The sequence below is a fragment of the Vipera berus genome, assembly GCF_964194415.1.
Source record: "Vipera berus genome assembly, chromosome: 15".
NCBI lineage: Eukaryota > Metazoa > Chordata > Lepidosauria > Squamata > Viperidae > Vipera > Vipera berus.
The window spans coordinates 12,079,681-12,102,961 of NC_138218.1; the positions used below are offsets into that span (position 1 = coordinate 12,079,681).

Consider the following 23,281-nt stretch of genomic DNA (forward strand, 5'->3'; position numbering starts at 1 on the left):
GGCGAATTGAACGGGAAAATCAGCCTGGCTGCTCTTAGCAGGGCAGTGGCTTCTCCTGTGCCCAGCTGCCAGGAGCGCAGGATCTTGGGAGAGCTGGCAGCCACTTGAAGACTTGTGGACTTCAACTCCCAGAATTCCTCAGCCAGCCACGCTGTGCGGCTTGGCTTTGTTTCGGGGGAGATGCCGGTGCCCTCGGCTGTCCTCCGGATGCCCAGGAAGGGAGGGAGGGCCCTGCATCCCCTGGGGCAGCCCTTCCTCCTACGAAGCCCCTCTGGAACCGGCCTCCCTCTCCCCGCAGCGTCTTCCCTCGGGAGCTGAAGGAGGTCTTTGCCTCATGGCGCCAGGAGTGCAGCAGTCGCGGCCGGCCGGACATCAGCGAGCGCCTGATCAGCGCCTCCCTCTTCCTCCGCTTCCTCTGCCCAGCCGTCATGTCACCCTCCCTCTTCAACCTGCTCCAGGAGTACCCGGACGACCGCACTGCCCGGACACTGACCCTCATCGCCAAGGTCACCCAGAACCTGGCCAATTTTGCCAAGTGAGGCTCCTCTGGGTTGACCAGCCGATTTTGTTGGGGGGGGGGAGGTCATTGATTCCCAAGCAGATGCCTTCGATTCTCCCCCCCTCCTCATTTCCAACTGGAAGTTTGGTCTAAAAGGGAAGAACCCACCTCCCTCCCCAGCCTTCTGCACACACTCTTGTCTGCCCGTTGTGAGTTTTTGAAAGCCTCTGAAAGCCAGAGAATCGGTTGCAGGGGGGGGGGAAACCCAGACCCTAGCTGCGCGGCCAGCCTGGAGCTTTACTGGAAACAGAGGGAAAAGATTCCATGATATCGCTCCCCTGGCTTTCCTGGCTAGTTCTGAGCTACTGCTTATCCTAAAAGAAAAGAAGGAAGAGAAAGAGAGAAAAAGAAAGAAAAGCTGTATCGATGCACTCTCTTAAATTCAGGGCGGGGCCCCGTGTGGCACTGCCTGGCGGTGCCCACTCCCTTCCTGGCTGGGATCAGCCTTTGGCCTAGAGGCTCCTCTGGATGAAGGAGGAAGACGGTGGTCCCCAGCGTCCTGCTCTGCTTTGGGTCTACAGGTTTGGGAGCAAGGAGGAGTACATGTACTTCATGAACCAATTTCTGGAGCACGAGTGGACCAACATGCAGCGCTTCCTCCTGGAGATCTCCAACCCCGAGACCCTCTCCAACACGGCCGGCTTCGAGGGCTACATCGACCTGGGCCGAGAGCTGGCCACGCTGCACTCCCTGCTCTGGGAGGTGGTGGCCCAGCTGGATCAGGTAATCGTCGTCACCGTCGTCGTCGTCATATCAACAAGACCGAGCAGTAGGGAAGATAAGCAGGAAAATAGTAGTACTACAGCCCTACAACATGGGCAAATAGGCAGAAGACATCGCTGTGAGAATGAGCTGTTTGGCAGAGTGATGGCAGGAGGGGAGAGCTCTCTCTGCGTCTAGTTGTTTTGTCACGCAGTGCCCGAGGTAGAGTGGAGGGAGGCGACTTTCCACGTCCGACGTTTCCTAGGTGAAAGTGCCTCGGTAAGAGAAGCCCGAGGGTCTGACGGTTTCCTCCCTTGCAGAACACGGCCACCAAGCTGGGCCCCTTGTCACGCCTGCTCAGGGACGTCAACGCCGCTCTGAGCAACCCGTCCTGCGTGCAGGTCTCCGTCACGAGCGATCCGGCGGCCTCCACCCCGAGTGCCGGCAATGGCATCTCTGTCGGGCTCCAGAAGATGGTCATTGAGAGTGACCTGTCTGGGTAAGAGCAAGCCAAGAGCCGAGAGAAGACCGGGCAGGCTGGTCTGGCTGTGGGAGCCGGGGAGGCTTCGCAGGGGAGGCGGTCCTGGCACTGGCGAGACTCCCGCGTGCTCTGGAGACCCTGAAGGGGGAGGGGGGGAGAGAAGGCTGAGTGGCTGCGGGGGGAGGCAAAGTTTGATTGCACGGGCCAAACACACCCCCCCGGGACAGGTGGACACTGGCCCCGCATGGCACTTGGGGATGCCCCACCGGTGGTGGCCTTTGCGCCCACCTGGAGACTCGGAGGACAGGGAATCATGGCGGGCGCAGAGCTCTCCTGGGCGGGTTCCCAGCAGCATGTTCTTCACCTGAGCATGGCGGATGTGATGCTTGCTTACCTGCTTGCTGTCCTCTCTCGCGTGCCCTGCCGTTCCTCCTTTTCTTCTTCTTCTTCGTTGTCGTCTTCTTCTCCTCCTCCTCCTCCTTCCTCTTCTCCTTATGCATTTTTATTTCCCCCACAGTCTGATAGATTTCACACGGTTACCGTCTCCAACCCCTGAAAACAAGGACTTGTTTTTTGTCACAAGGTCTGTGGGGGCTCAGCCGTCGCCCGCCCGGAGCTCCAGCTACTCGGAGGCCAATGAGCCCGACGTCCAGATGGCCAATGGCAGCAAGAGCCTCTCCATGGTGGACTTGCAGGACAATCGCCTTTTGGACGGCGGGGGCGGTGGGCTGGGGGCTGCCGAAGCGCTCCCCGAGAGCCACCCCTCTTCCGGGCAGGCCTGGGGCACGCGGACTCAACAGGGTGGCGTGACGGGCACTGCCACCGTGCGCCGCTCCGCACAGACGCCCACCACCCCCAACTCCGAGAACGCCCCTGGCCGGCCCCAGCTGCTGGCCCCCCTCTCCTTCCAAAACCCCGTCTACCAGATGGCGGCGGGCTTGCCGCTCTCCCCCCGGGGACTGGCCGACTCGGGCTCTGAGGGCCACAGCTCGCTCAGCTCCCACAGCAACAGCGAAGACTTGGCGGCGGCCACGAAGCACGGGTTCAGCAACCCCACCGTCCCGGAGGACTTTGCCCGGCGTGCCGGAGAACTGGCCCGCCGGCAGCTCTCAGTCGCCGAGAAGGGCGGGCAACCCACGATGCCCCGGCAGAACAGCGGTGGCCCCCAGCGGCGGATAGACCAGCCCCCTCCCCCGCCCCCTCCCCCGCCTATCACTCGGGGCAGGACCCCTCCCTCCTTGCTGAGCACCCTGCAGTACCCCCGGCCGGCCAGTGGGGGCCTGCTTTCCTCCTCGCCTGACTGGCCGGGCAGCGGTGCCCGCCTGCGCCAGCAGTCCTCCTCCTCCAAAGGAGACAGCCCCGAGATGAAACAGCGCACCCTGCACAAGCAGGTGAGTGGGGCAGGAGGCAAGCCAGGCAATGAGTCCCACGCAGCCCCTCTGAGGGGCTTCTCCAAGGGGGGGGCGTCTCCTGGGTCTCTACTGCCCATGTTGACCTGACTGGCCCTCTTGGTCTGCCCGGCGCTCATCCGGCACAGAGGATGCCCATTTGGGACCTCCATCTGCTGCTTCTGCCCACTCAGGAGGAGCCGCATCTGTCACCAGTCTTGAGACCGCAGTGGGGTGACCTGCGCTGCTGCCTCCCCCCCCCAACAGCATCTCAGTTAATGCCATAAATCTTAGAGTTGTTTGTTCAGCCCCGTCTGTCTCTGTGTGAAAGTCAAGGGCCAGGCTGTCCCCATAATGGCTGCTCTGCGGCCTGGGGTCTTCTCCCATTTCCTTGCAACCTGCATGTCTTATTGGGGCCCTTAGCTTCAGCTCCAAGAAAGCCGCCCACCTGTGGCTGATCCCCCCCCTTAATCGTCACATATTAAAAAAACTCCCCAACAGAACAAGGGGGGGGTGTCTCTGCTGTAGCTAAAGCAAAGCCTTCGGGTGCAGCTGAAGCTTTAGTGAGATGCCCACCTGCCCAGCTGTCGACCCTCCGTGTCCACTTCAGCTCCGCCTTATTCCCCCGTTTGGCCACGTGGCCCCTTCGTTGCAGGCCCCTTCTCCGGTGAACCCCAATGCGCTGGACCGCACGGCCGCCTGGCTCTTGAACATGAATGTGCAGTTTTTGGAAGAGGAGAACGCCGAGCCGGAATGCAAGCTCAGGAATAAAGACGAGCTCAGCCAGGAGGAAAAGGTGAGGAGGGGGCCCGTTTTTGGCTTTGGAGCCCCCGGCCCCGGGAAGAGGGAGAAGCGCTCCGTCTGAAGGCCCTGAACTTGCTGGAGGGGGGGGGAACGCAGTGGTTGGACTTCCTTCACCCCTTCTGCCCTTCCCTCTCGCCCGCCCTGCTCACCCCGTTCTCCCAAAGCCCGGGCATTGCATCAGAAGGCCTATAAAGGAGAATATTTGCAGTTCAGGGCTGAAATGAGGGCTCCTGGGTGGTTTTCTTGCAGACGTTTCTTTGCCCAACTAGGTAACATCATCAGCGCTAGGAGGGAGGGGGGTTCTTGCATTCCCTTCTACCACTGATGGCACGCTAGACCCCTCCCTGCTTTCCGAGGGAGGGTGGGGGCCACAGAGATGCTGCTTGGCTGGTCACCATCCACCCCTCCCCCTTCGGCCCCCTCCCCAGTATCAGCAAGATGTGGCGGTGCTGCAGGACAAGCTGCGCCAATCTTCCAAGAAGCTGGAGGAGTACGAGGTGCGTTTCCGGTGCCAGGAGGAGGGCACGCAGAAGCTGGTGCTGGAGTACCAAGCCCGGCTGGAGGAGAGCGAGGAACGGCTGCGGCGGCAGCAGGAAGACAAGGAAATACAGATGAAGGGGATCATCAGCAGGTAAGGATGGGGGGGAGGGACATCCTTGCTGTGCCCCCCCCAAAGTTAGTCTCCGGGGGTTCCTCCAGCGGGCACCATTCCCACTGGCATAGCCCATGCTGGCATTTAGAAATGGGAGCTCAGCCAGAATTCCTTTAACAAAGGGAGGCTGTCCCAAAATGGAGGGCTGGAGGGGGGGGAGGGTAGAAAGGCAGCAGTGTTGAGAGGGGACCCCTTTCCCACCCCCAGGCTGATGTCGGTGGAGGAGGAGCTCAAGAAGGATCACTCGGAAATGCAGGCGGCCGTGGATTCGAAGCAGAAGATCATCGACGCGCAGGTGGGACCTCTCTCCCCCCCGAGCTGCATTATTGGGGAGGGGCAGGGGGGACGGGGTAGGTGTTAGGTGCAGGGAACCAAGAATGCACAAGGAGCTACTTCGGAGTAGTTTCTTTATTGCTGATAGACAAGAATCTTGCCACAGTAAAGCACAAATCTGCATTACTCTTAAATGAGATGGATTGGGGAGGCCACCCGCCTGCCCTGGCTCTCTTCCTGCCCACCAAGAATTCCAGGCTGAGCCGCCTCTTGGCACCCTGGGAAAGACACACACACACACCCCTCTCTGCCGCCTTCCACCACTGGTTCCTCTCCCCACCAGGAAGAAGGCCACGCTAAGAAGCCGCCAGGCCGCTTATTTCACCCGTCAGGCGGATCTTTGCCAGCCCAGGCAGAGCGAGGCTGCCAGGAGGGGTGGGCTACCTGAGCAGCTCCAGGGATTTGCCCAGCTCCTCACATCTCTGAGGCGGCCCTTCTCCGCAGCCCCAACCCATTAGAGGCAATCGGAGACGCTGCTGGTCTCGGCAAGAGACCCCGGCTCATCCGTTAATTAGTCCACCAGCTCAGTCGATTCAGGGTTGGGAAGCAGAGACAGCCAGGAGATCCTCATCAGCCGCCCAAGGCGAGGCTGGAGGACAACCACCCTCCTGGGGGAGCCTCCCTCTCAAAATAATTTCATGCGGTGGGGTGGAAGGAAGAAGCTGCTTTGCTGCAGATCAATAACCCAGGCGCCTTCACGGAAAACAAAAATGTCTGGGGCTGAAAAGCCTAGAAAACAGCAAGAAAATTGCCCCAAATTTGAACTCTCCTCCCAGCCTTTCTCTGCCTTGGTGACTTTGAGCCATGTGGACTTCCGTTATTCCACAGCCAGCATGGCTGGACCTCAACTCCCAGAATTCCCTAGGTGGCATGCTGGAATTCTGGGAGTTGAAGTCCATTCTTCGGAAAGTTAACCGCTTCCTGTCCCAGATACAAAAATGCTTCAGCTGGGAAAATCCGGCCAAAGGAGGAAAGGGGGACGCAAGGCGGGGCTCCCTTGGCAATGACCGTCCCGTCTCCCCTTTGCCCCCCTAGGAGAAACGCATCGCCTCCTTGGACGCGGCCAACGCCCGGCTCATGAGCGCCCTCACGCAGCTGAAAGAGAGGTACAGCACGCAAACCCGCAACGGGATATCCCCCACCAACCCGACTAAATTGCAGATCACCGAGAGCGGTGAATTCCGGAACAGCAGCAGCTGTTGACCCCGGGACCGGCTGCTGCGGCTGTGCGAGCGAGTGAGCGAGAGGAGAGCCTGGCCAAGCCCAGCAGCCTGGGAGGGTGAGCTACCTGGCACGGGCCGGGCCCTCCAGCGGGCAAAGCCGAGTGGACCCCGAGCCCTCCTCGCCAGCGGCCCCTGGCCAGGGACGGAGCTGAGAGCGCAGAGGCCTCCCACCCAGCAGGAGCTGAGCAGTTGTCCAAAGAAGAAGCTTCAGCAGCCGAGCCGGGTCACTTCCAGGGATGCGGAGAGACTTCTGACGCACCCAAGTTCTCCCAGAGCTGCCGTACCTCCTGGCACTGCCAGCACCCTGGGTACCCGCTCGGTGCCTGGGGCCACCTCCTCCTCCTCCTCCTTCGTGGCACCTCCTGCCGGCCCCAGCAGACCTCAACAGGGGACAAAATTGGGGCAGGTCAGGGGCTCCATCATTGGCCAAAGGAGTCTCTGCAGAGGTGTTAGATGCTTCTCTGTGTGAGTCCCTGAAGAATGGCCGCTAGTCAGAAAACCTCGACCCCAGGCGGGAAGTTCAAACTCAGCTTAAAGATGTTCCTTCCTCAGTGAAGTTTGCAGAGTTAATTTGGGGGTCAACCTTTATCAGCACGGATCCCCTCTTCCAGCGCTTAAGCCCTTAACCATTTCTGCCCCCCCCCAGGGCTGGAGAAAAGGCCAAAAATGGAGCGGAAAGGGCAGAAGGTGGCACGGGTGTGGTGCAGCCGACTGCGAGGCCAATGATCTTCCATCTAGGGACAGGTTTTGCATGCCGTATGCTGCAAACGCAGGCAAGGAGCTCCGCGGCAGAAGCCCTGTTTGGGCAGCTGGTCATCTTTAGGAAGGGCAGACCCAAAACGTTTGCAAAGGAGGTGAAAGCTGCAGAAGCCCCCCCCACTGCCGCCCAGCCCTCCCCAAACAGCAAAAGTGAGAACCCACCTGGGGCAGCCTCGGAGGTCCTGACATCCCAGGGAAGAACGGCCGAGAGGCTGTTTTGCAGTGCCAAACAATAATCATGAAAAAAGAAGTTTCTTGTTACTAAATTAAGCTCTTAAGCCCAAGAAACAAATCCACACCAGGGCACGGTGCAGTAATGTGTCAGGATGCCAAGGCACCCGCATCTCTGCCCGTGTCTCAGCAGGAAGAAAACAACCTCTTTGCCGGCCTCTTCCAATCTGGCCCTTTGGGGGGGCAGTATTAGGGAATGGCTCCCCCCTCGATTTCCTAGTAGCAGGGGAGCTGCCATCCCACAGATAGGGAAGACCCCCACTTTATATCAAGCTGCTCACAAATGGGTTTCTGCTTGGCGGGGCCTCTGGCGTCCCGCGTGGGATCCAACCGGCCGGGGAGGGGCATTGCAGACGCCCGGCGGCCAGCCTGTGGGGCAGCCTGTTTCTCCAGCAACGTGTATGGCAGGTCCCCGCATGATGGCTGCCAGAGAAGCGCCAGAGGAGGGGAAATGTCAGCCTCCCTCGCGTAGGAAGAGCGGTAACTGCCTTTCTTTTTTCTTCCACAGTCTGCGTTAGGAATAAAACGGCCCAAAGCCCAAAGCAGGCCTTGCTGGAGTCTCTCCTCTTTACTGGGGGTGTGGGTGCTGCGTGGGAAGCTGGCCACCTCGACGAGGCCGCGCAAAAGAGAGTAACCGAGCAAGGACGCAGCCTCTGAAAAGTGCCACCCCTTCCCCTAATCTGAACCGCTGGGCAGCCCTAGCCGGGCCGGTGGGTCCGTGGCCTGTCTTGGCAGTGCGGTCCGTTGTGAGACGGGGGGGGGGCGCGTGAGGTGTAGGAGGCAGCAGCCACGGAGGAAGGCAAAAGAAGCCGGACGCTGAACCCCGCTTGCTCCAAGCGCTGGCTGCATGCAAACTCTGGCCCCGGGTCCTTTCCCAGAAGACCCCGAGTTTAATACCGACAACACCCCACCTTGTGATCCCACCTGGGCCCGAACATTCACAGACAATCGTGCTGCTTTTCTGCACCCCACTTTCTCTCTCTCTCTGTCTCTCTCTCTCTCTCTGGGGCGAAGGAACCAATGCCTAAAGATCCGTGGCACCACCGGACGCCTCCCAGTAGTTGTTCCTTGCCCCCCAATGCCGCAGGGGGGCATCTGTAGGATGGGTGCCCATCACCGAGGAGGGTGCATGCAAAATGGAGCGCAGATTTCATCAGCCACGGTGCTCCGGCAGGGTCTTAGGCTGGGAAAAGCAGTGAGCCAACCGCTTTTCCTTGCCAACCACTCCCTGGGCCCCTTGCCATCCCAGAGCCACAGCTGTTGGGTCAAGCTGATCCTCCCTCCCTTTGAGAGAGGCATTCATGAGACGCCCTTCCCAGTGGCTAACTGCGCTGTCCTTGGTGCTGCTGCGGACTGTCCAGGGTGCCAAATGCCATGTCACAAATGCTGGAAGCAGCTGTCCAGTAAGCCCTCTCGCCTTGCCCGCCAGAGGCCTAGGATGCCCGGAGGCTCCCCTGTGCCATCAAGGGCTCAGTCCAGCCTCTTGGGGCTCGGCCTCGACCCTTTGGTCCCTCGCCTCGTCGCCACTCAAGCCTGCGTGGGTGGGAGGGCACCCCAGCTCCGTTCTCCAAAGGGATTGCACCGGAAAGAGGGGGGGGCTGCTGCCATTTTGTTCTTGGGGTGCGCGAAGCCTGTTTTTTCTGTTCTTGAACTTTCTGCCATATGAACTTGTTACGATCTGTAAGATTTTCGTTTTTACAACTAATCCTTATAATACACTGATCTTTAGAAGTTGTACAGGTTCTCTTTGTAAAATGGAGAAAGATGTTTTCAAGTATCGAATATGATGTGCCATTTTTTTATTTTTGCCTGACAATATCAAAGCGGCTGCTTTGAGGAGTTCAGCATCGTGTTGCAGCCACGCAGGGAGAAGCCGGGGCTGGATCTGCACCCTTGGAAACCCCAAATATGTCTGGGGGTCCAATTCCTGCTGCTTGTTTTGGAAGTGAGCTTTGTGGTCCCGCTAAATTCTGGAGAAAAAAAAGTTAATACCAAAAAAGGCAAAGGTATTTTTTTTGCAATGCGGGATCCTTTCCGAATGTGACACTCAGGCCAGGCCTGCTCGGTGGGAACAGCACCAAGTTCCCAACGGCTGAGCTGAAGGCCCTGTGGGGGACCACCCCACAATGGTAACAACCCACAATGCAAAGGAACCAGAGGCCCTGGGTGCACCCCAAATGCACGTCTGGTTTTCTGGGTGCTCTTGGGTGGCCGTGGGTTAGTTGAACCCTCAACCGGGCGGTCTTGACCTGATCCAAGCAAGGGGTTCAGCCTCTTTCGCTTTCAAGCTGTTTGGGCAGGGAGGGGGTTTTGCCCAACATCCCCCTCCCTCCGTCAGAGCCCTCGTCGGAGTTGGAGGGCAAGCCACAGGCCCCCACCCAGCTCTTTGTTCAGCACGACAGGCTGGAGGGGTTTGGCTTGACCCCAGAGCCAAGCAGCCCCACCTCTCCCCCTGGTGGGCAAGGCCCCCCAGCTGGGCATCGGGGTGCAGAAGGTGGGGAAAGGAAAAGCAGCTGCTGGTGTGTTTTCCTGTCCGGCCCTCGTTCTCCACCACTTGCCAGACCGTGCCACGAGGGTCTGCGTGGCACTGGGGCACTTCAAGGGACCCAGAAGATGGGAGATGAAAGTCTTCACCAAAACCCCGAGGTTGGTGGGTGATCTACTGGGGAAGGACGGTGATCTTTCAACCAAAGGGGACTCTCTGAAGTTTCTCTGTGGTTTGGCACCCGCTATGTGGAAAAAAAAATCTCCATGTGGTCTCCTTTCCCTTTTCCCTCCTGGACAGCAGCACTGTGTCTTCATATATACCTCTCTGGCGCACACAAGCGCCCTGGGTCCCTCTTGTTCCCTGTTCAAACCAATCTCCGTGTTTTATAGCCTCTTCTAAAAGAAACCAAGCAAAAAATGACAATAATAATAAAATAATTTTTGTAAGTATGTTTAATAAATTAATAATGAACAATAATAATAATAATAATAATAATAATAATAATAATAATAATAATAATAATAATAATATGAAGCCGAGCGGCAGGACTTGCTGAGTTGTTTCCTTCAGTTTTGCTGTCGAACAATGTACAGAGAACGTAGTTCGTGTCCAGAGCAAAGAACCATGATGTGTGTGTGCCATTTGTGTACATTTGCAATTAGAAAAATATTAAAGATTTATTTAGCTATTTTATTCAAGCTTTTTCCCCGTGTAGGATACCTGCTTGCCTGAGAAGTTCATTGTCTTTGTGGGGTGTAGGTGGGTTGGGCCAGTGCTGAAGCTTGCCTTGGGTCAACTGCACCTCCAAATTCTGCAGGAGGAGGACTCCGTCACCCATCCATCCACCTGCCCACCTATTATGCCAAGGCATTGAGGGAGAGGAGGTGTGAGGTAAGAACACTGTGCTTTTTTGGTCACGCTCTTCATGCTGTCTGCTTCTTGCAAACCCCCTTTATTTTCTCTGTTTCACGCAAGACCATTGCCTCACCCGTGAGCGATCTGGGAGTCTCCATTCAGCCAGGACTTTAACAATAGTTGGAAGGGACCTTGGAGGTCATCTAGTCCAACCCCCTGCTCAGGCAGGAAACCTTTCTTATCTTCCTCTTAGTCCTCAGGTTACACCCGTTTGTTTAGCAAACCAAGTCAACGGGCAAGCCAGATTCACTTCACAACCGTGTTACTAACTTAACAGCTGCAGCGATTCGCTTCACAAGAAAGGTCATAAAACGGGGCAAACCTCAGTCTACAACTGACTTGCTTAGCCACGGAAATTTGGGCTCGATTGTGGTCATAAATTGAGGACTGCCTGCATTCATTCTTGACCCAATCTCTTCCATATCGCCTCTTTCAGTTTTTCCAAGAAGTGTTCCTGGCAGACCAGCCACCCTCCGCTTCTCCTTTCCCCGTCTTTAGTAAACATTTTACGAAGGCGCCAACGTTCACCTGCCGTCCTGGCTTCTTGGCACTTACGTATAAACTGCAATCCTTCACTCCATTTTCCTTGTCAAAACCCAATTACCTCGGTCTCAGATACATCAATTTTCAGGCCAGACCCCTCGCTGCTTCGTACAAGCTAACATTGGCTGAAAATCACTCCGGTTTTCTCAGCCGAGCAGCGGCAACATCTGCATATAAATGCACACCGGGCGCTGCCAGCCACCACGAGCGTTCCTTAGGTATTTATTTCTAAATTTAGCAGCCAACAGAATATCACACACGTCGTCCTCTCTGCGCTACGCCAACTCTCTGCATCCAGCAACTGACCTTCAACTCCTTGTGCAAAACGTGCCGGAATTCAAGCCTATTTACTTTAACCTTCCCTTTTTTTTTTGCTTTCTTCTTGCAACCCACAAATGTACACCGGAAGGTCACATTCCTCCCCTTCTTAATGATGGGCAGAACAGCCAACATCCACCCTGCCTGGCACAAAGCCACTTCTCACTTCCCACAGGTCACCTCTCGCCACCTTCCCGCCCGTCAAGTTTCCAGGCACACTTAACAAATTAATCGACCTGCAGTTGTTGCCTTCGTTCTTGCTAACTTCTCCTCCACACAAGGAAAGAGCAGTCTCCCAGTTGTCAGTTTTTCACAACACCTTAAATAAATTGCAGGGCCCTCTTGCAGGCACAACACCTCCAGCTTCGAACATTTCTGCAGTTGCCTGATCCACACCCAACCTTTGTGGCCATTTTTCCAGTCTTGGTGTTTTTGTCGTTTTTTTTCCAGAAGTCCATACAGCTTTCATTTCTGCTCCCCTCTCCAATGTCTCTCCATCCCTCACAGCTTTCCTCCTTTCAGTTCAAAATGTTCAGCCGTCTTCACATGCAGTTGTCCTCCCTGGATTAGAGACCCCGCATTTGCCCCTTCAGGTCTTCCAAACCTCTACCTGGGTGACAACTTACCAAGGGGAAAAAGCAAGCTAGGTAGCAGCAATTATACGAGTTGTTGGTGCATCTCACACACACACACTAATGCACACCGTGAAATAGCTTGTATGCACTAATAAGCGTTTGCCAAGATAGGGGAAGAATTCTGCACCGCTTCCAAAGCCTGAGGCTTTGGGGCATCTGGACTAAACGATGCCAGACACCTGAAGCTCATGCCAGCAAGGCTGGGCATCCCCGTCTTGGCGTCCCCTCCAGCCAGACAGGCGGGTCATTGCTTCTGGGGGACCCTCTCTTTTCCAGCCAGCACAGGCAGACCCCTGCTTTACGGCCAGACCCAGATGGCCTTTGCCAGCGATGCCCAGACCTTGGGCATATGGTGCCACTGGGCTCCTGCCCTGCCTTTTGGTTTCTGGGGATCTTGGCGGCTGCTTTCTGGCATCCTTCGAGGAAGCTAATTACTGTGCCACTAATGAGGCACAGGTGCTAATTCTTCCTCCTGGTCTTTCACAAGCCTTTTCCAAGGCTGCCGACCCCCCCCCCCCCAGAAGAGCAAAGAAATTGGGGCAGGAGCTGGGCAGATGGGAATCAGAGGGAAGAAAGAAGCGTTTGCTTCGGTGCAAAGAGAAGGTGCCACAGAAGGGGCTCCGGGGGGGGCAGGCCCTTTACTGACGCAAAGCTGGCCTCCAGGGTGGGGAGCTGCTGGCAGCCCCAGGGTCACAGCGGAGCCGTGGGGACCCCTCTGCTGGTAGGTGTCTTCCTTTGCTCCCCTTGGTCAACCAGTGTTGGAAGTGTGTAGGGATGGCGCCTGGGTGTGTGTGGCTAGAGCAGAGTCAGGGTTGCTATATGCAAGCAATGGTTATATGCAAGCGATGGTAAAGTATGCTGGGACCAGGATCCATTCCCCAATTTAAAAATCAGGACTGCACCATTCTGTTCACCCACTCTGGGAGAACAAGCTGACCCTTCGCCCTAAAACTATTTCTAAATTTGCGTTCTTGGGCCATAAATGAGCTTTGCAAACTGGGGTGCTCTTGGAAGGATTTTGCCCCCTTGGGTTAAGCCCAGTTGGCCAAATCTAGCAGAAGGGGGAGTTGGGGAATGAAAGGGGGACTCGCCACCCGTGGGAAGGGAGCCCAGATCACCCCCAGAAGCCCTTTCCTCTGCTCTGGAGGGGCTGCCTTGCAGCTTCACTAGCCCTTTGACCGCTCTCTGGGAGCCGAGGCTGAGCTGCGCTGAGAAAAACTGGAAATGGAACCACGAATGGAGGGGAGGGAGCGGGAGGCAAGGAGGCCGCTCCCAATCCTGGATTCCTCACGAGTTAATAACATTTGACTACTTCCACCAGGCTAGATTTGCAGCCCTCTTCCCTTCTCTCCGTGCTGTGTCCCCCTGCCCAGTGCTGGAGGGAGGGAGCTGGGCCCAGCCAGGTGGGGGGACGGGGTCGAGGGCCCGGAGGAACAGATCGCTCACCACCACCCAGCCCCAGGCCTGACCCCCCCCTCCAGCCGGAGGGCACCCAGAGCGGCCCCTCTGCTCCCGGCGCCTGTCTTGGGTGCAGCCACCCTCGGCTCTTCGCCTCTGCTCCGCCGAGACAAAACAAGGCCAGCCGAGGTAGCAATTAGCTACCTGATCTAATTGCCGTAATTGCCAATACAGATTATCTGCATAAACGCTGGTTAATTCCTTGCCTTGCGCTTCCCCTCCTAGAGAGGGTGGGGGCCCACCTTCCCTTCCTGGGCTCTGCCTCACCTCCGCAGCAGCAGCCTGGCGAGCAGAAACCCAACCGGTAAAGCAAACCAGGAAAAGGAGAATAAGGTAGTCCTTGACTTACAACTGTTTGTTTAGTGACCAAACCTGAAAAAAGTGACTTAGGGCTGTTTTTCACACTTATGACCATTGCAGCATTCCCAGGGTCACGTGATCAAAATTCGGGCTCATATTTATGACGGCCACAGCGTCCCGGGGACAGGTGATCCTTTTTTGTGACCTCCCGACAAGGAAAGTCAATGGGGAGGTTGCATTCACTTAAGAACCGTGACAAGAAAGGTCTTAAAGTGGGACAAAACTCACCTAACAACCGTCTTGCTTAGCAACAGAAACGTTGGGCTGAATTGTGGTCGTAGGTCGAGGGCCAGGGAGCACTGCCAAACCAGGGCTGGCACCCTCTCAAGGAGGGTCGCGGGGAAGACCTCTCTCTCCTGGGATTCCCTGGTTTAAGTGGCCCCTTCTGCCTCTTCGGTTCTCGCTTCTCTCTTCCAGAACGGCCGCCGTAAAACAAAACCAGCTAAAGCGGCTCACCGTGAACGGTTTTATCCCCGTTAAAAACTTCATGTCAGAAATGAGGCATGACTAACATCCTGCATTATGCATCGCCTGCCTCCGCATCTAAGGAGGCCCGTCTGCAAATGACGGACACCTTAGGCGGAGTAGCACTTATTTTTTATCTCTAAAATCCCGAAACAAATAGGTATTATCAGGTAACCTGCAGCTAATGTAGAGAACCACCATTTGCAGAAAGGAGAAAAAAATGTCCGCTTTTAGAAAGGAAACAGCTAAAGCTAATTAAATCTGCGTTTTAGAAACATCTTCTTGCCTTATCCCTTTCGACTGTTTCAGGCTGAAAATCAAATAAACTCACAAATTCTCTAGCAGGTCGATCAAAAATGCCTTCGTGCTCTTTTTCCCTTTAATTATTCATAAAGCCACAGAAAAACAGATTGAAACTTAATGGTTAGAAGTCCACCAGAAAGCTCCGTTTGCAAAAGAACATTATTTCTAACGCTAGTATTTTTTTTAAAACAAACTAACTAACAAACGTATCTGGCTGCACAGAATAATAAGCTTCGAGCAAAAATATTCTTCTGGCAAAGACGTCAGGAAAAAACGAAGGAAAAAGCTGCAACCTGCAAGAATCAAATCAATGGTAAATATTGAGCACCTTCATCTAATCCTTCGGGAATTAAGTTGTTTAGCAACAATATCCATTTTATTTCTCTTCTTAATGAAAGTGTTTCATTATCACCTTTTGTTCCGTAACACAAAAGCCTCGCTCTGAAATCTGATCTCTTTGCCAGTCAAATCTTCCTTAGTTTCCCTAAAAATCCCCTGGATCCCTTTTGGCAGGGGGCAGCTCCTAAGATGCGTCAGAGTCCCTTCCCTGAAGTGGATTTGGGTCCCTGGGTTAGTGGCCGAGATGAGACCGGCACGCGGGACGGGTCGGACTCGCCAAGGCACCCGCAGGGCACAAGACTCAAGCGGGCTTTGTGGTGGGTGAAGGAGGAGGCCCAGCTACCGAGCTGAAAGACCCCCCAACTTTATTCCCACCAGAGAGATAAACCACCAATGACTAGGGATTGAATCAAGGGCTGCAGACATTCTGCAGAAGGCTTTTAAGGCCTGGGAATTGGGGGGAGGGGGGGAGAGGGACCCCAGGGTGCTTTGGACAGCAGGAGGACCAACACCCAATCCACCCTGGCCCGTCTGCGGAGCTCCCTCCCGCTCCATCCTGGCACGCAAAGAGGGGCTTTGGGGGGCGGTGAGACCTGATCCCCACTTGGCTCAGGGCTAGCGCTGGAGGCTGGCTTCTGAGGCTGCCTGGCCAGCTCCTGGGAAGGGGAGGGGGCGGGCGGAAATAAATCAGGTCCTCCCCCCTCTCGGCTTCCCGCAGGAAAAGCTCTTCTCTGCCGCTGCCTCCGGCAAGGAAACAGGGCTTTTACCGGGATCCCTGGAGCTGCCCACAGCCTCCTTCCCGTCGCCTGGCACGGAGAGCGGCTTGGTGGATATTAAAATAAATCCCATCCATTACAATTTTTAATAAAACCTGACAATTAACTCAGGGTCCCAGATGCTCAAGGAGTGCGTGTGGCTTCCTGTTGAGATGCTTCTGTGTAATCCAGATTGCATATTAAATCCTCAGAGAGGAGCCCCCCTCCCCATGAAGGGGGGGTGGACTCCTCTTAACACAAAGGCTCTTTTCCCCCCAAAATGGATTTTATTTTGTGCATCCATCCAAATGCTACTTTTGTCACGGACTTAACCCGCTACTATGGATTATTTCTTAGCGATGGATCTAAAGATACCCTCATCATTCTTATTATAATCATTGTGATGATTGACAGCATGCCTTCCTTTGCTTTGCTTTTGGCTTAACTTCCTCTAAGCTCTGCTTAAATTCCTCAAATTAAGAATCACTGTTCTTCTCCTGCAGTACAGAATTTTCCAAATTCTGCATTTCCCCGGACCTCTTCTTGCCAAGGCTTGGAGGCTTGCACTGCCAGGACAAGGACGCTACCTTGTGCCTACGTTGCCAGGCGCTGGTTTTAATCTTCCTTGCCCCCAAACAGGTATTTTAAAGGTAAGTCTCCGTTTTTTCCTCTTTTAACTCCAGAGGAATCAAATAGCCGAGACAAAAGTTTTCTAGGGTGGAGAAAATCTGCCTCCCATACGTAGGTAGAGGCTGCATCCCGGCCTTGAAGTGTCCCAGCAGGTGGAAACACCTGAGCCGAGGTTTTTGAGCCCAGAAGCTCAACAGGTAGGGCCCAGTTGGTGCTTGGACCAGCGGCCCGCAAAGAATATTGAGGCGAAGAGGCTAAACTAGGTGACCCAAAAGAGGAAGAATTTTCTTCAGTTATTTTGGTTCGGAGGAAGGCACTCCGGTGGGTGAAGAAGCTGAATTCTGCTCCTCAGCAGCCCTTCACATCTTTTCCTTATTGTCACTTCAGTCAGCAAAACAAAAATACACACCCACACAAATCCGCGCTGGCAACATCCCACAACCACAAGAGATTCTGCTCACCCACAGCAATTTAAGATGCAAGCCCAACAGAACTTGGGCAAAAAAATCGGAGCGTGAATCCAGACTGAACAATGGAGCAGATGGCGGAGCTCTTTCGAAGCCATAAATGGGGAAAAGATGCTTCCTCTCCCTCTAATTGCCGGTTCATTCCAGCCTCGGCAGGACTCGCGAGATCCGAAAACCCGGCCCTGCTGCTGACTCGGTCCAGCGGCTGCCGAGCGTCGCCCTGAGGCGGTTCCTCCAGGGCTGAGTTTTGGAAGCGCCTCTGCCAAAGGCAGTGGGTGATCCCCACGTCTGGCCTTCTTTGGGCTCCACCAAGCCCCCACTTCTCCCCTCCCCCCACCAGTCACATGGTCTTTGTAATCCGGGCCACATCGGGGACCCTCAGGTTGAGAAAAGCAAGCTTGGAAAGGGCTGGCGAGGTTTTGACCTCCCACCCAAGCCTCCTGGAAGTCCCCATCTTGAAGTCAGGAGAGGCTCCGGCCTCTAGCAGGCCCTGGGAAGGCTGGCTGGGGATTATGGGAGATGATTGCAAGGAGTCATAAAAGAGCCAAGGTCGCCTACCCCTGGCCTATAGGTTGTCCTGGACTTAGGACTGGTCACAGTGACCATTAAAGTTACAACTGGCCTCCCAAAAGGCGAGTGTAACTATTTTGGCTTGTGAAGTTTGCCAGTTGAGTTTCTCCATGACCGCCCGTGAATGTTAACCAACATTTCACAGCCTCTCAGCAGCCCCGATGGTGGACAATTGATGGGCAGCCACCAAAGAGCCCCCCCCCCAAAAAATATCTGCTGTGGTGAAAGGACGAAAGGAAGGGGGCTGCTGGTAGAAGGTCCTTAGCTGTCCTCCTTCCCAAAGCCACCACATTAGAGCCGTTCACTCTAAATGCAGCAAAGGGAAAACGCTCCTTAATGGCCAGCAATGTCCGGCCAAGGTGCAGCCGGCCACCGCAGCACCGACTGAGCCCCCCACCCCAAACGGCCCTCGGAAGGCAGCCCGGTACTCTCTGTGCTGGGTGGGGCAGCGGGAGGAGCCAAGCCAATGGAAACGCCGGCTTGGCTTGCCACACGGAGTTTTAATTTTACCCCAACGCCTGGAGGGAGGAAGGTTTTCTGTTTACCTTTTAATTTGCACCACAGACCCCAGGACGCCTGAACGACGCCCCACCCCGGGATGCCTGTTAAAAGTTCAACCTTGCTGAAGGTTGATACCAGCCAAAGGTAGGTCATCCAGCTAGAAGCTGGGGAAATAAAAAATCATCCGTGCCTGCTGGGCCTTGTAGTGCAGCAGCCCGTGAGCTTGAGGACCACAGGTGATTCCACATAAATGATGGCCTTAATTTAGCTGCTTAAATTACGACAGCAGGACCAGTTGCCTCCCGCCAGCGTTCCCGCCTCTATTATTGGTGATCGGAAAATAAATCACAGGAGATTCTCCACAGTCGGTTGTGTTGTGTTGTCTGTGTCTGTTTTTGTGTCTCCTCTCCACCACTGAGACGCTTCCTATTGGCAGCTGGTTGTAAATATTTAAGTGTGATTGTTTTTGTCTGCAAGGACGGCCACCTTGCCTCTCAGCAGTTTTCGAAGAGAGAGGAGGGGGGAAAAATGGATCGGCTTCATTTTGCCTACTGGGAGGTGAATATCTCCTTGCTCCCCTGCTTCTCTCGAACTCGGGGATTGTCCTAGACTTGGAGAACAAAGGACATGCTGGTGCCAGGATGGCATCAGAAGATTTTGCCACAGTGTGAATGACATCATGACTCCTGCTTTGCCCCAGACTTGCACAATGCAAAACTTGAGGCAGGCAGAGAATGGGGTAGCCTAAGGCTGCATTCCGATCTCGCCCCCAGAGAGCTTCTTTCCCCCCCCCCTCCATCGACCTTTCCCTCGGATGTGTGCTGCCCCCTGGCGGAAGCATCAGGAGGGAAATGGGAAAAGTTGGACAAAATCTTAGATTTTCAGAGAAACCACCCAACCTGGTGCCCTCCAGGCACCCTGGCTGCAAATTATGGGCCCAGCCTCAGTCAGAGGCCGTGGCAGATGTGGGCACAATGGAAGATCGAAGCTAAAACCCCCGATTCCTTGGTGGATATTTGCAGCAGAACTCAAAGAGCCCCCACCTACCTCGGTGAGAAAGATGGCAAACTCCTCCGGGAGGATCCAGGAACGGGGATAGAAATTATACTCTTCAGGGAAAAGTTCCTGCATCGTTCTCATGGCGCGACTCAGGTTCACCTTCCGTGCCATTTCAGTCATGCCTGGCGGGCAGAGGAAGGAGCTTGGCAAGGGCAGCTGCCCACTGAGATGCGCCAACCCAGAAGGCCCAGCCAAGCGCCGGAGAAGATGCTCACATCAAAGGGGCCGTTCCCAGCCCTGAGATTCAATCTCTGCCCTAGAGACGGATCCTGGCTCTTCTGCCCTTTTATTACTTTCCTTGCTGCCCAACCTAGTCATCTATTTTATATTTTATCGATTGTTTGACTGTTTAAGCAACCTTATAAACTGCCCAAAGGATCCATTAAGCTGATCAACTTAATGATGATAAATTAAACATACTGAATGTTAAAATTTCCCTGTCACAGAGGTGAGCTGCAGCCCCTGCCATCATATATGGGTACAAGGGCTATTTTATTTCTCTGAAGCTAAACTCCCAAACCTGCTTAACAGGGAGTAAACTTTCACAGCAGAAGAAGCTCCTAAATATGCACATTTGTGCCGCCAGGGTGGAAAGGTGCATAGCCCAATTTATCATGTATTGATCGGACTGTGTGATATTCAAAGTTTCCCCTGCTTTTCAAAGTACCCAAGAATAGGACTTGGTTACTGCTGAAGATTTTCTTCAGACTGAGTGGCTCACACTTTGCAGCCAGGAGAGGAATGCCCCCCCCCCAAGGTTTAATTACACTTGGAAGGAGCCGTTTTCTTTGCCAATTTGATCCCAGGGAAGGCCTTTTTATAGATCCTTGTATTAGCACAGTAAAGCGGAGGCAGGAACAGCGATGAGCCAGGAACGTGGTCCTTCCTTAGCCGGATTCAGGAAGAGATTAATGGGAAATCAGGGAGCTTTAAGCAGTTTAATAGCCCCAATCTCAAGGAAAGGTTGTGTTCGATTCCTCACTGCTTAAAAGAAAATGGCCCATCTGAGGAATCTCTCTTGGCAGAGAAAAGAGACGGGACCGCTTTGACTGGTCCCCTGAGGGAGGCGTATGTTTTTCAGCAAAATCAAGTAACAGCAAATATTTATTTGGGCATGGCTTTCACCCAGAAACCAGCCCCATTATCATATTGTTTTCAGTTTGTCCCATTAAAATATGCATCCACCGCAAGGACCAAGCCTCAAAGGACTTTACAGAGCGGACAGCATTCAGTGACAGGCATTTAAAATATTGGGAGGTGCTCTTGATCCTCTCCGAGCTGGCTTGTTTTCCTGTAGGCGTTTCATTACCCAAGTAGGTAACATCATCAGCGCTAGAAGGGAGTGGGGTTTGCTCTCTGTTCTAGCACTCGACCCCTCCCTCCTAGCCTAGTTGGGTAATGAAACGTCTGCAAGAAAACAACCAAGCTCAGAGAGCAGCGAGGAGCCCTCATTTCAGCCCTTTATCGGTTTTAAAAACATTTTAACAAATGTTTTCTCCTCTCTTGAAAAATGACAGCAGGAGGCTACCTGCAGACGTAAGACCAGGTTTAAGAGAGAAGAGGTGGCAGTTGGCTTTGGACCCTTTCTGAGTAGACTCAATGTTAGACAATTGCAGAGTAGATGAAGCATCCTTGTTTTTGATCTCGGGCTAAGGAGGGCCAAGAAACATCGGAGCTGTGAGGCATCCAGGCGTTCAGCAGAGGGGGTCCCGGGTGGGCTGGGCTTTTTGGCATCCCTTTTTCCTTAGACAAGCCAGCCCCAGTTCTCACCAAAGGTCAGATACCTGGAAACTTGTTGACTTGTCCCGAATAAATGGCATTGTCGTGAAAGGAGACGGCGTGCCAATAGATGTCGCAGGGCAACCGGCGGCCAAACGGAAACTGGACACAGCAGAAGGGAAGAACACAAAAAGAGACCACTTAGCCAGAGTCCAGGCAGGCTTAAATGTTCAAAGGTGGGCGGTGGGAAGAGGGCGGGGGGTTGCAAAGATGGCTCTGACATTGTGCCTTTCCTTCCTTCCTTTTTCTATTGAAAGAAAAGCCTGAAAAACCTCAGCTTCATCAACAGCCAGCTCTGGAGAGAGAGAAAACAATTAATTAACGCGCTAATTGTGCACGTGCTTTCCTTCTCCCCTGCTTAATGGGGCAGGGTGGCACCCACAACTGACAACAGCAGCCACGGAGAAGGGGGGTCTGTGACTCATTGCCTGGTGCCTTGAGACCGGGGGGGGGGTGCAGGGGGATGAGGTGGGCAGGGAAGCAAAATCTGTGGAAGATTTGTTTGCAGGAAAAGAAGCCAGCAAGAGCCCCCCTCTTCCTCTGCCCCACAGGCACCTGGGATGCAATTGGGGGTTTCCTGCCCCCCAACAGGCTGCCTTCCAAGTGTCTTCAGCCTCGCCTCCCATCCTTCCCAGCCCTGCAGAATGGGAAATAGAGACTGGACAACTGGGCTAAGAGGACGTCAGGAAGAAAGATGCCTGAACTCACTTGCTGGACAGAAGGGACAAGAGAAAAAGGTGCCAGGTTGACCACCGCCACCCCTGGCAGCAAGGGAGACTCGGAGACTGATGGTTCGAGGTGCAGAAAGGACCAATGGCATCCATATAACCGTGCAGAAAGTAACTATATATCAATGAAGTGTTGGTGAAACATGAGGTCTAGATGCTTGAGCTTATAAAGAAAAATGGAAGCTTGAAAACCTCAGCCTTTCCAGGCGTGTGCAACAGCAGAGGAGTGTGTGATGCAGAAAATTGCACACCGGATGTATAAATGAATGGCCAGCCCTTTCTGAAAGTAACACACAAGTTCAAGGGATATTTCCCCCCCCCCCCCGCAACGGATGCTCGGCCAGTTGCCTTCCGAAAGGCAGGAGCCCCCTCTCCTGGGCACCAAGCCAGGGATCTGGGAGTTAAAGCTAATTATGCTAATTCCTTGATAACACCCTGCAAAGCCCAGTGGAGAGTGAAGGTGTCATGCAAAAAGGATTTGTTGGGGGGACCTTTCAGAAGTGCCACCCGTTGGGATTAGCACAGACCGCCTGGCTTCTGCTCACACCTTTGCGAGTGACTTTTTGCAAGACAATCGCTCACTCATCACGTGAGCACAAAATCCTGTTTCTGCCAGATTTATTTCTGCTTCGCTCTCCAATATTACAGAAATATTCCTTGCCAAACACGGATATTACAGCTTGATTTTCCGATTCCGCCCCAAGCCTTGATTTTTTGATTTCCCACTTCCCAAAAGGCTTAGGAAAAGCTTTGGGAGCGAGCTTGTCTGCTGTGGGTCGTTTTTCTTTTTCTCCTGGTTCCATTTAGGTATTTTGAGAAAAGCTGTGCGGACGCAGGATCTCTGGAAGCCACAATTTAGGGAAAGGCAGCACTGGGGCTCTGAGCAGCCCTGGGCCGGCTAGGGGGGCTCAACCAGCAGCCCTCGTTTTCCAGAGGAAGATAACCCCCCCTCCAAGCACCAAGCCCACCCAAAGGAGTCCACTGACTGGGAGAGACCAGGGCCTGCTGGGATTCTGGCCATGGGCTGCTCTAGTAGCAAAATGAGGCTGCAGATGCTGCCTTGAGGGAGCAGGAGGGAGAAGCCCCCCCCCTTTGGTAAGTTCTGGGGAATCCAGGGGGATTCTGCTCTGCTGAATGGAGACCCTTTGAGAATGGTCCACCACCTTCTTCTCCCTTTTTTTAGAAACAGAAATGGAATATTTTATTGGCCAAGTGTGATTAGAAATACAAGGAATTTGTCTCCAGTGCAGAAGCTCTCAGGGTCCATGCAAAGCAACAGACTAATAATCATCGTCATAATAATACTAATAAAAGGAGGTAGTAGAGAAGATGAGAAGGATAATAATAATATACTACAGCCATACTCCCTGGATTAATCTACCCTTGGGGGGGCGTAGGTTGCATCTGCAGAACCTTTGGCGCTTAAATTCCCTGACTTACTGCCCGATCCTCACTTGAGAAGGCTTCCCAGATGTTAAGTCTGGAAGGAGCCAGTTCTGCAGAGCCAGGCTTAATGCAGGAATCCGGGCTTCCGCCCTCCCCCCATACCCCCACACCCCCAACTCAAATTCCCTTCTTTTCTTGGCTTCATCCACTCCTAGGTTCAGGGTGAGGGCAGGTCTCCTATCCAGTGATCCAATGTTGCTTTGGCTTTGCGCCTGTTCACATAATCACAGATGTTTTGCTAAAGTCAGAAGGAATTCCACCCTTCTCTTCTTCCCAGAATTTGGCTCCTTCAGGAGGAAGAGAAAAGAGGGCCGGACATTCAGATGAGGGTCTCTTATGAAGAAGAAATATCCTGAGGTTCTTCCTTGATCCAGTTCTGGAGAAAGCCAG

General features: G+C 54.2%; 2 protein-coding genes across 7 annotated transcripts in view; one reads left to right on the forward strand and one right to left on the reverse strand.

Moving 5' to 3' along the window:
• The window catches only part of DAB2IP (DAB2 interacting protein), a 53,331-nt gene extending 45,647 nt beyond the window's left edge, over positions 1–7,684 (forward strand). For 4 of the 6 annotated variants that reach the window (XM_081339962.1, XM_081339965.1, XM_081339966.1 and 1 more), the window contains 8 exons: positions 299–535; positions 1,081–1,282; positions 1,582–1,760; positions 2,260–3,133; positions 3,786–3,926; positions 4,363–4,565; positions 4,794–4,881; positions 5,955–7,684. In XM_081339962.1, coding sequence (XP_081196088.1) covers positions 299–535; positions 1,081–1,282; positions 1,582–1,760; positions 2,260–3,133; positions 3,786–3,926; positions 4,363–4,565; positions 4,794–4,881; positions 5,955–6,122 — 2,092 coding nt within the window. In that variant the 3' untranslated portion in view covers positions 6,123–7,684. The remainder of the gene's footprint in view (positions 1–298; positions 536–1,080; positions 1,283–1,581; positions 1,761–2,259; positions 3,134–3,785; positions 3,927–4,362; positions 4,566–4,793; positions 4,882–5,954) is intronic. The other 2 variants (XM_081339964.1, XM_081339963.1) reach the window with 2 other exon arrangements.
• A 1,767-nt stretch (positions 7,685–9,451) lies between these two features.
• LOC308675024 (uncharacterized protein) overlaps positions 9,452–23,281 on the reverse strand; it is a 113,634-nt gene continuing 99,804 nt past the window's right edge. Inside the window, exon 6 of the mRNA XM_081339968.1 lies at positions 9,452–9,732. Within this exon, the coding sequence (XP_081196094.1) occupies positions 9,467–9,732 (266 nt within the window). The 3' untranslated portion in view covers positions 9,452–9,466. The remainder of the gene's footprint in view (positions 9,733–23,281) is intronic.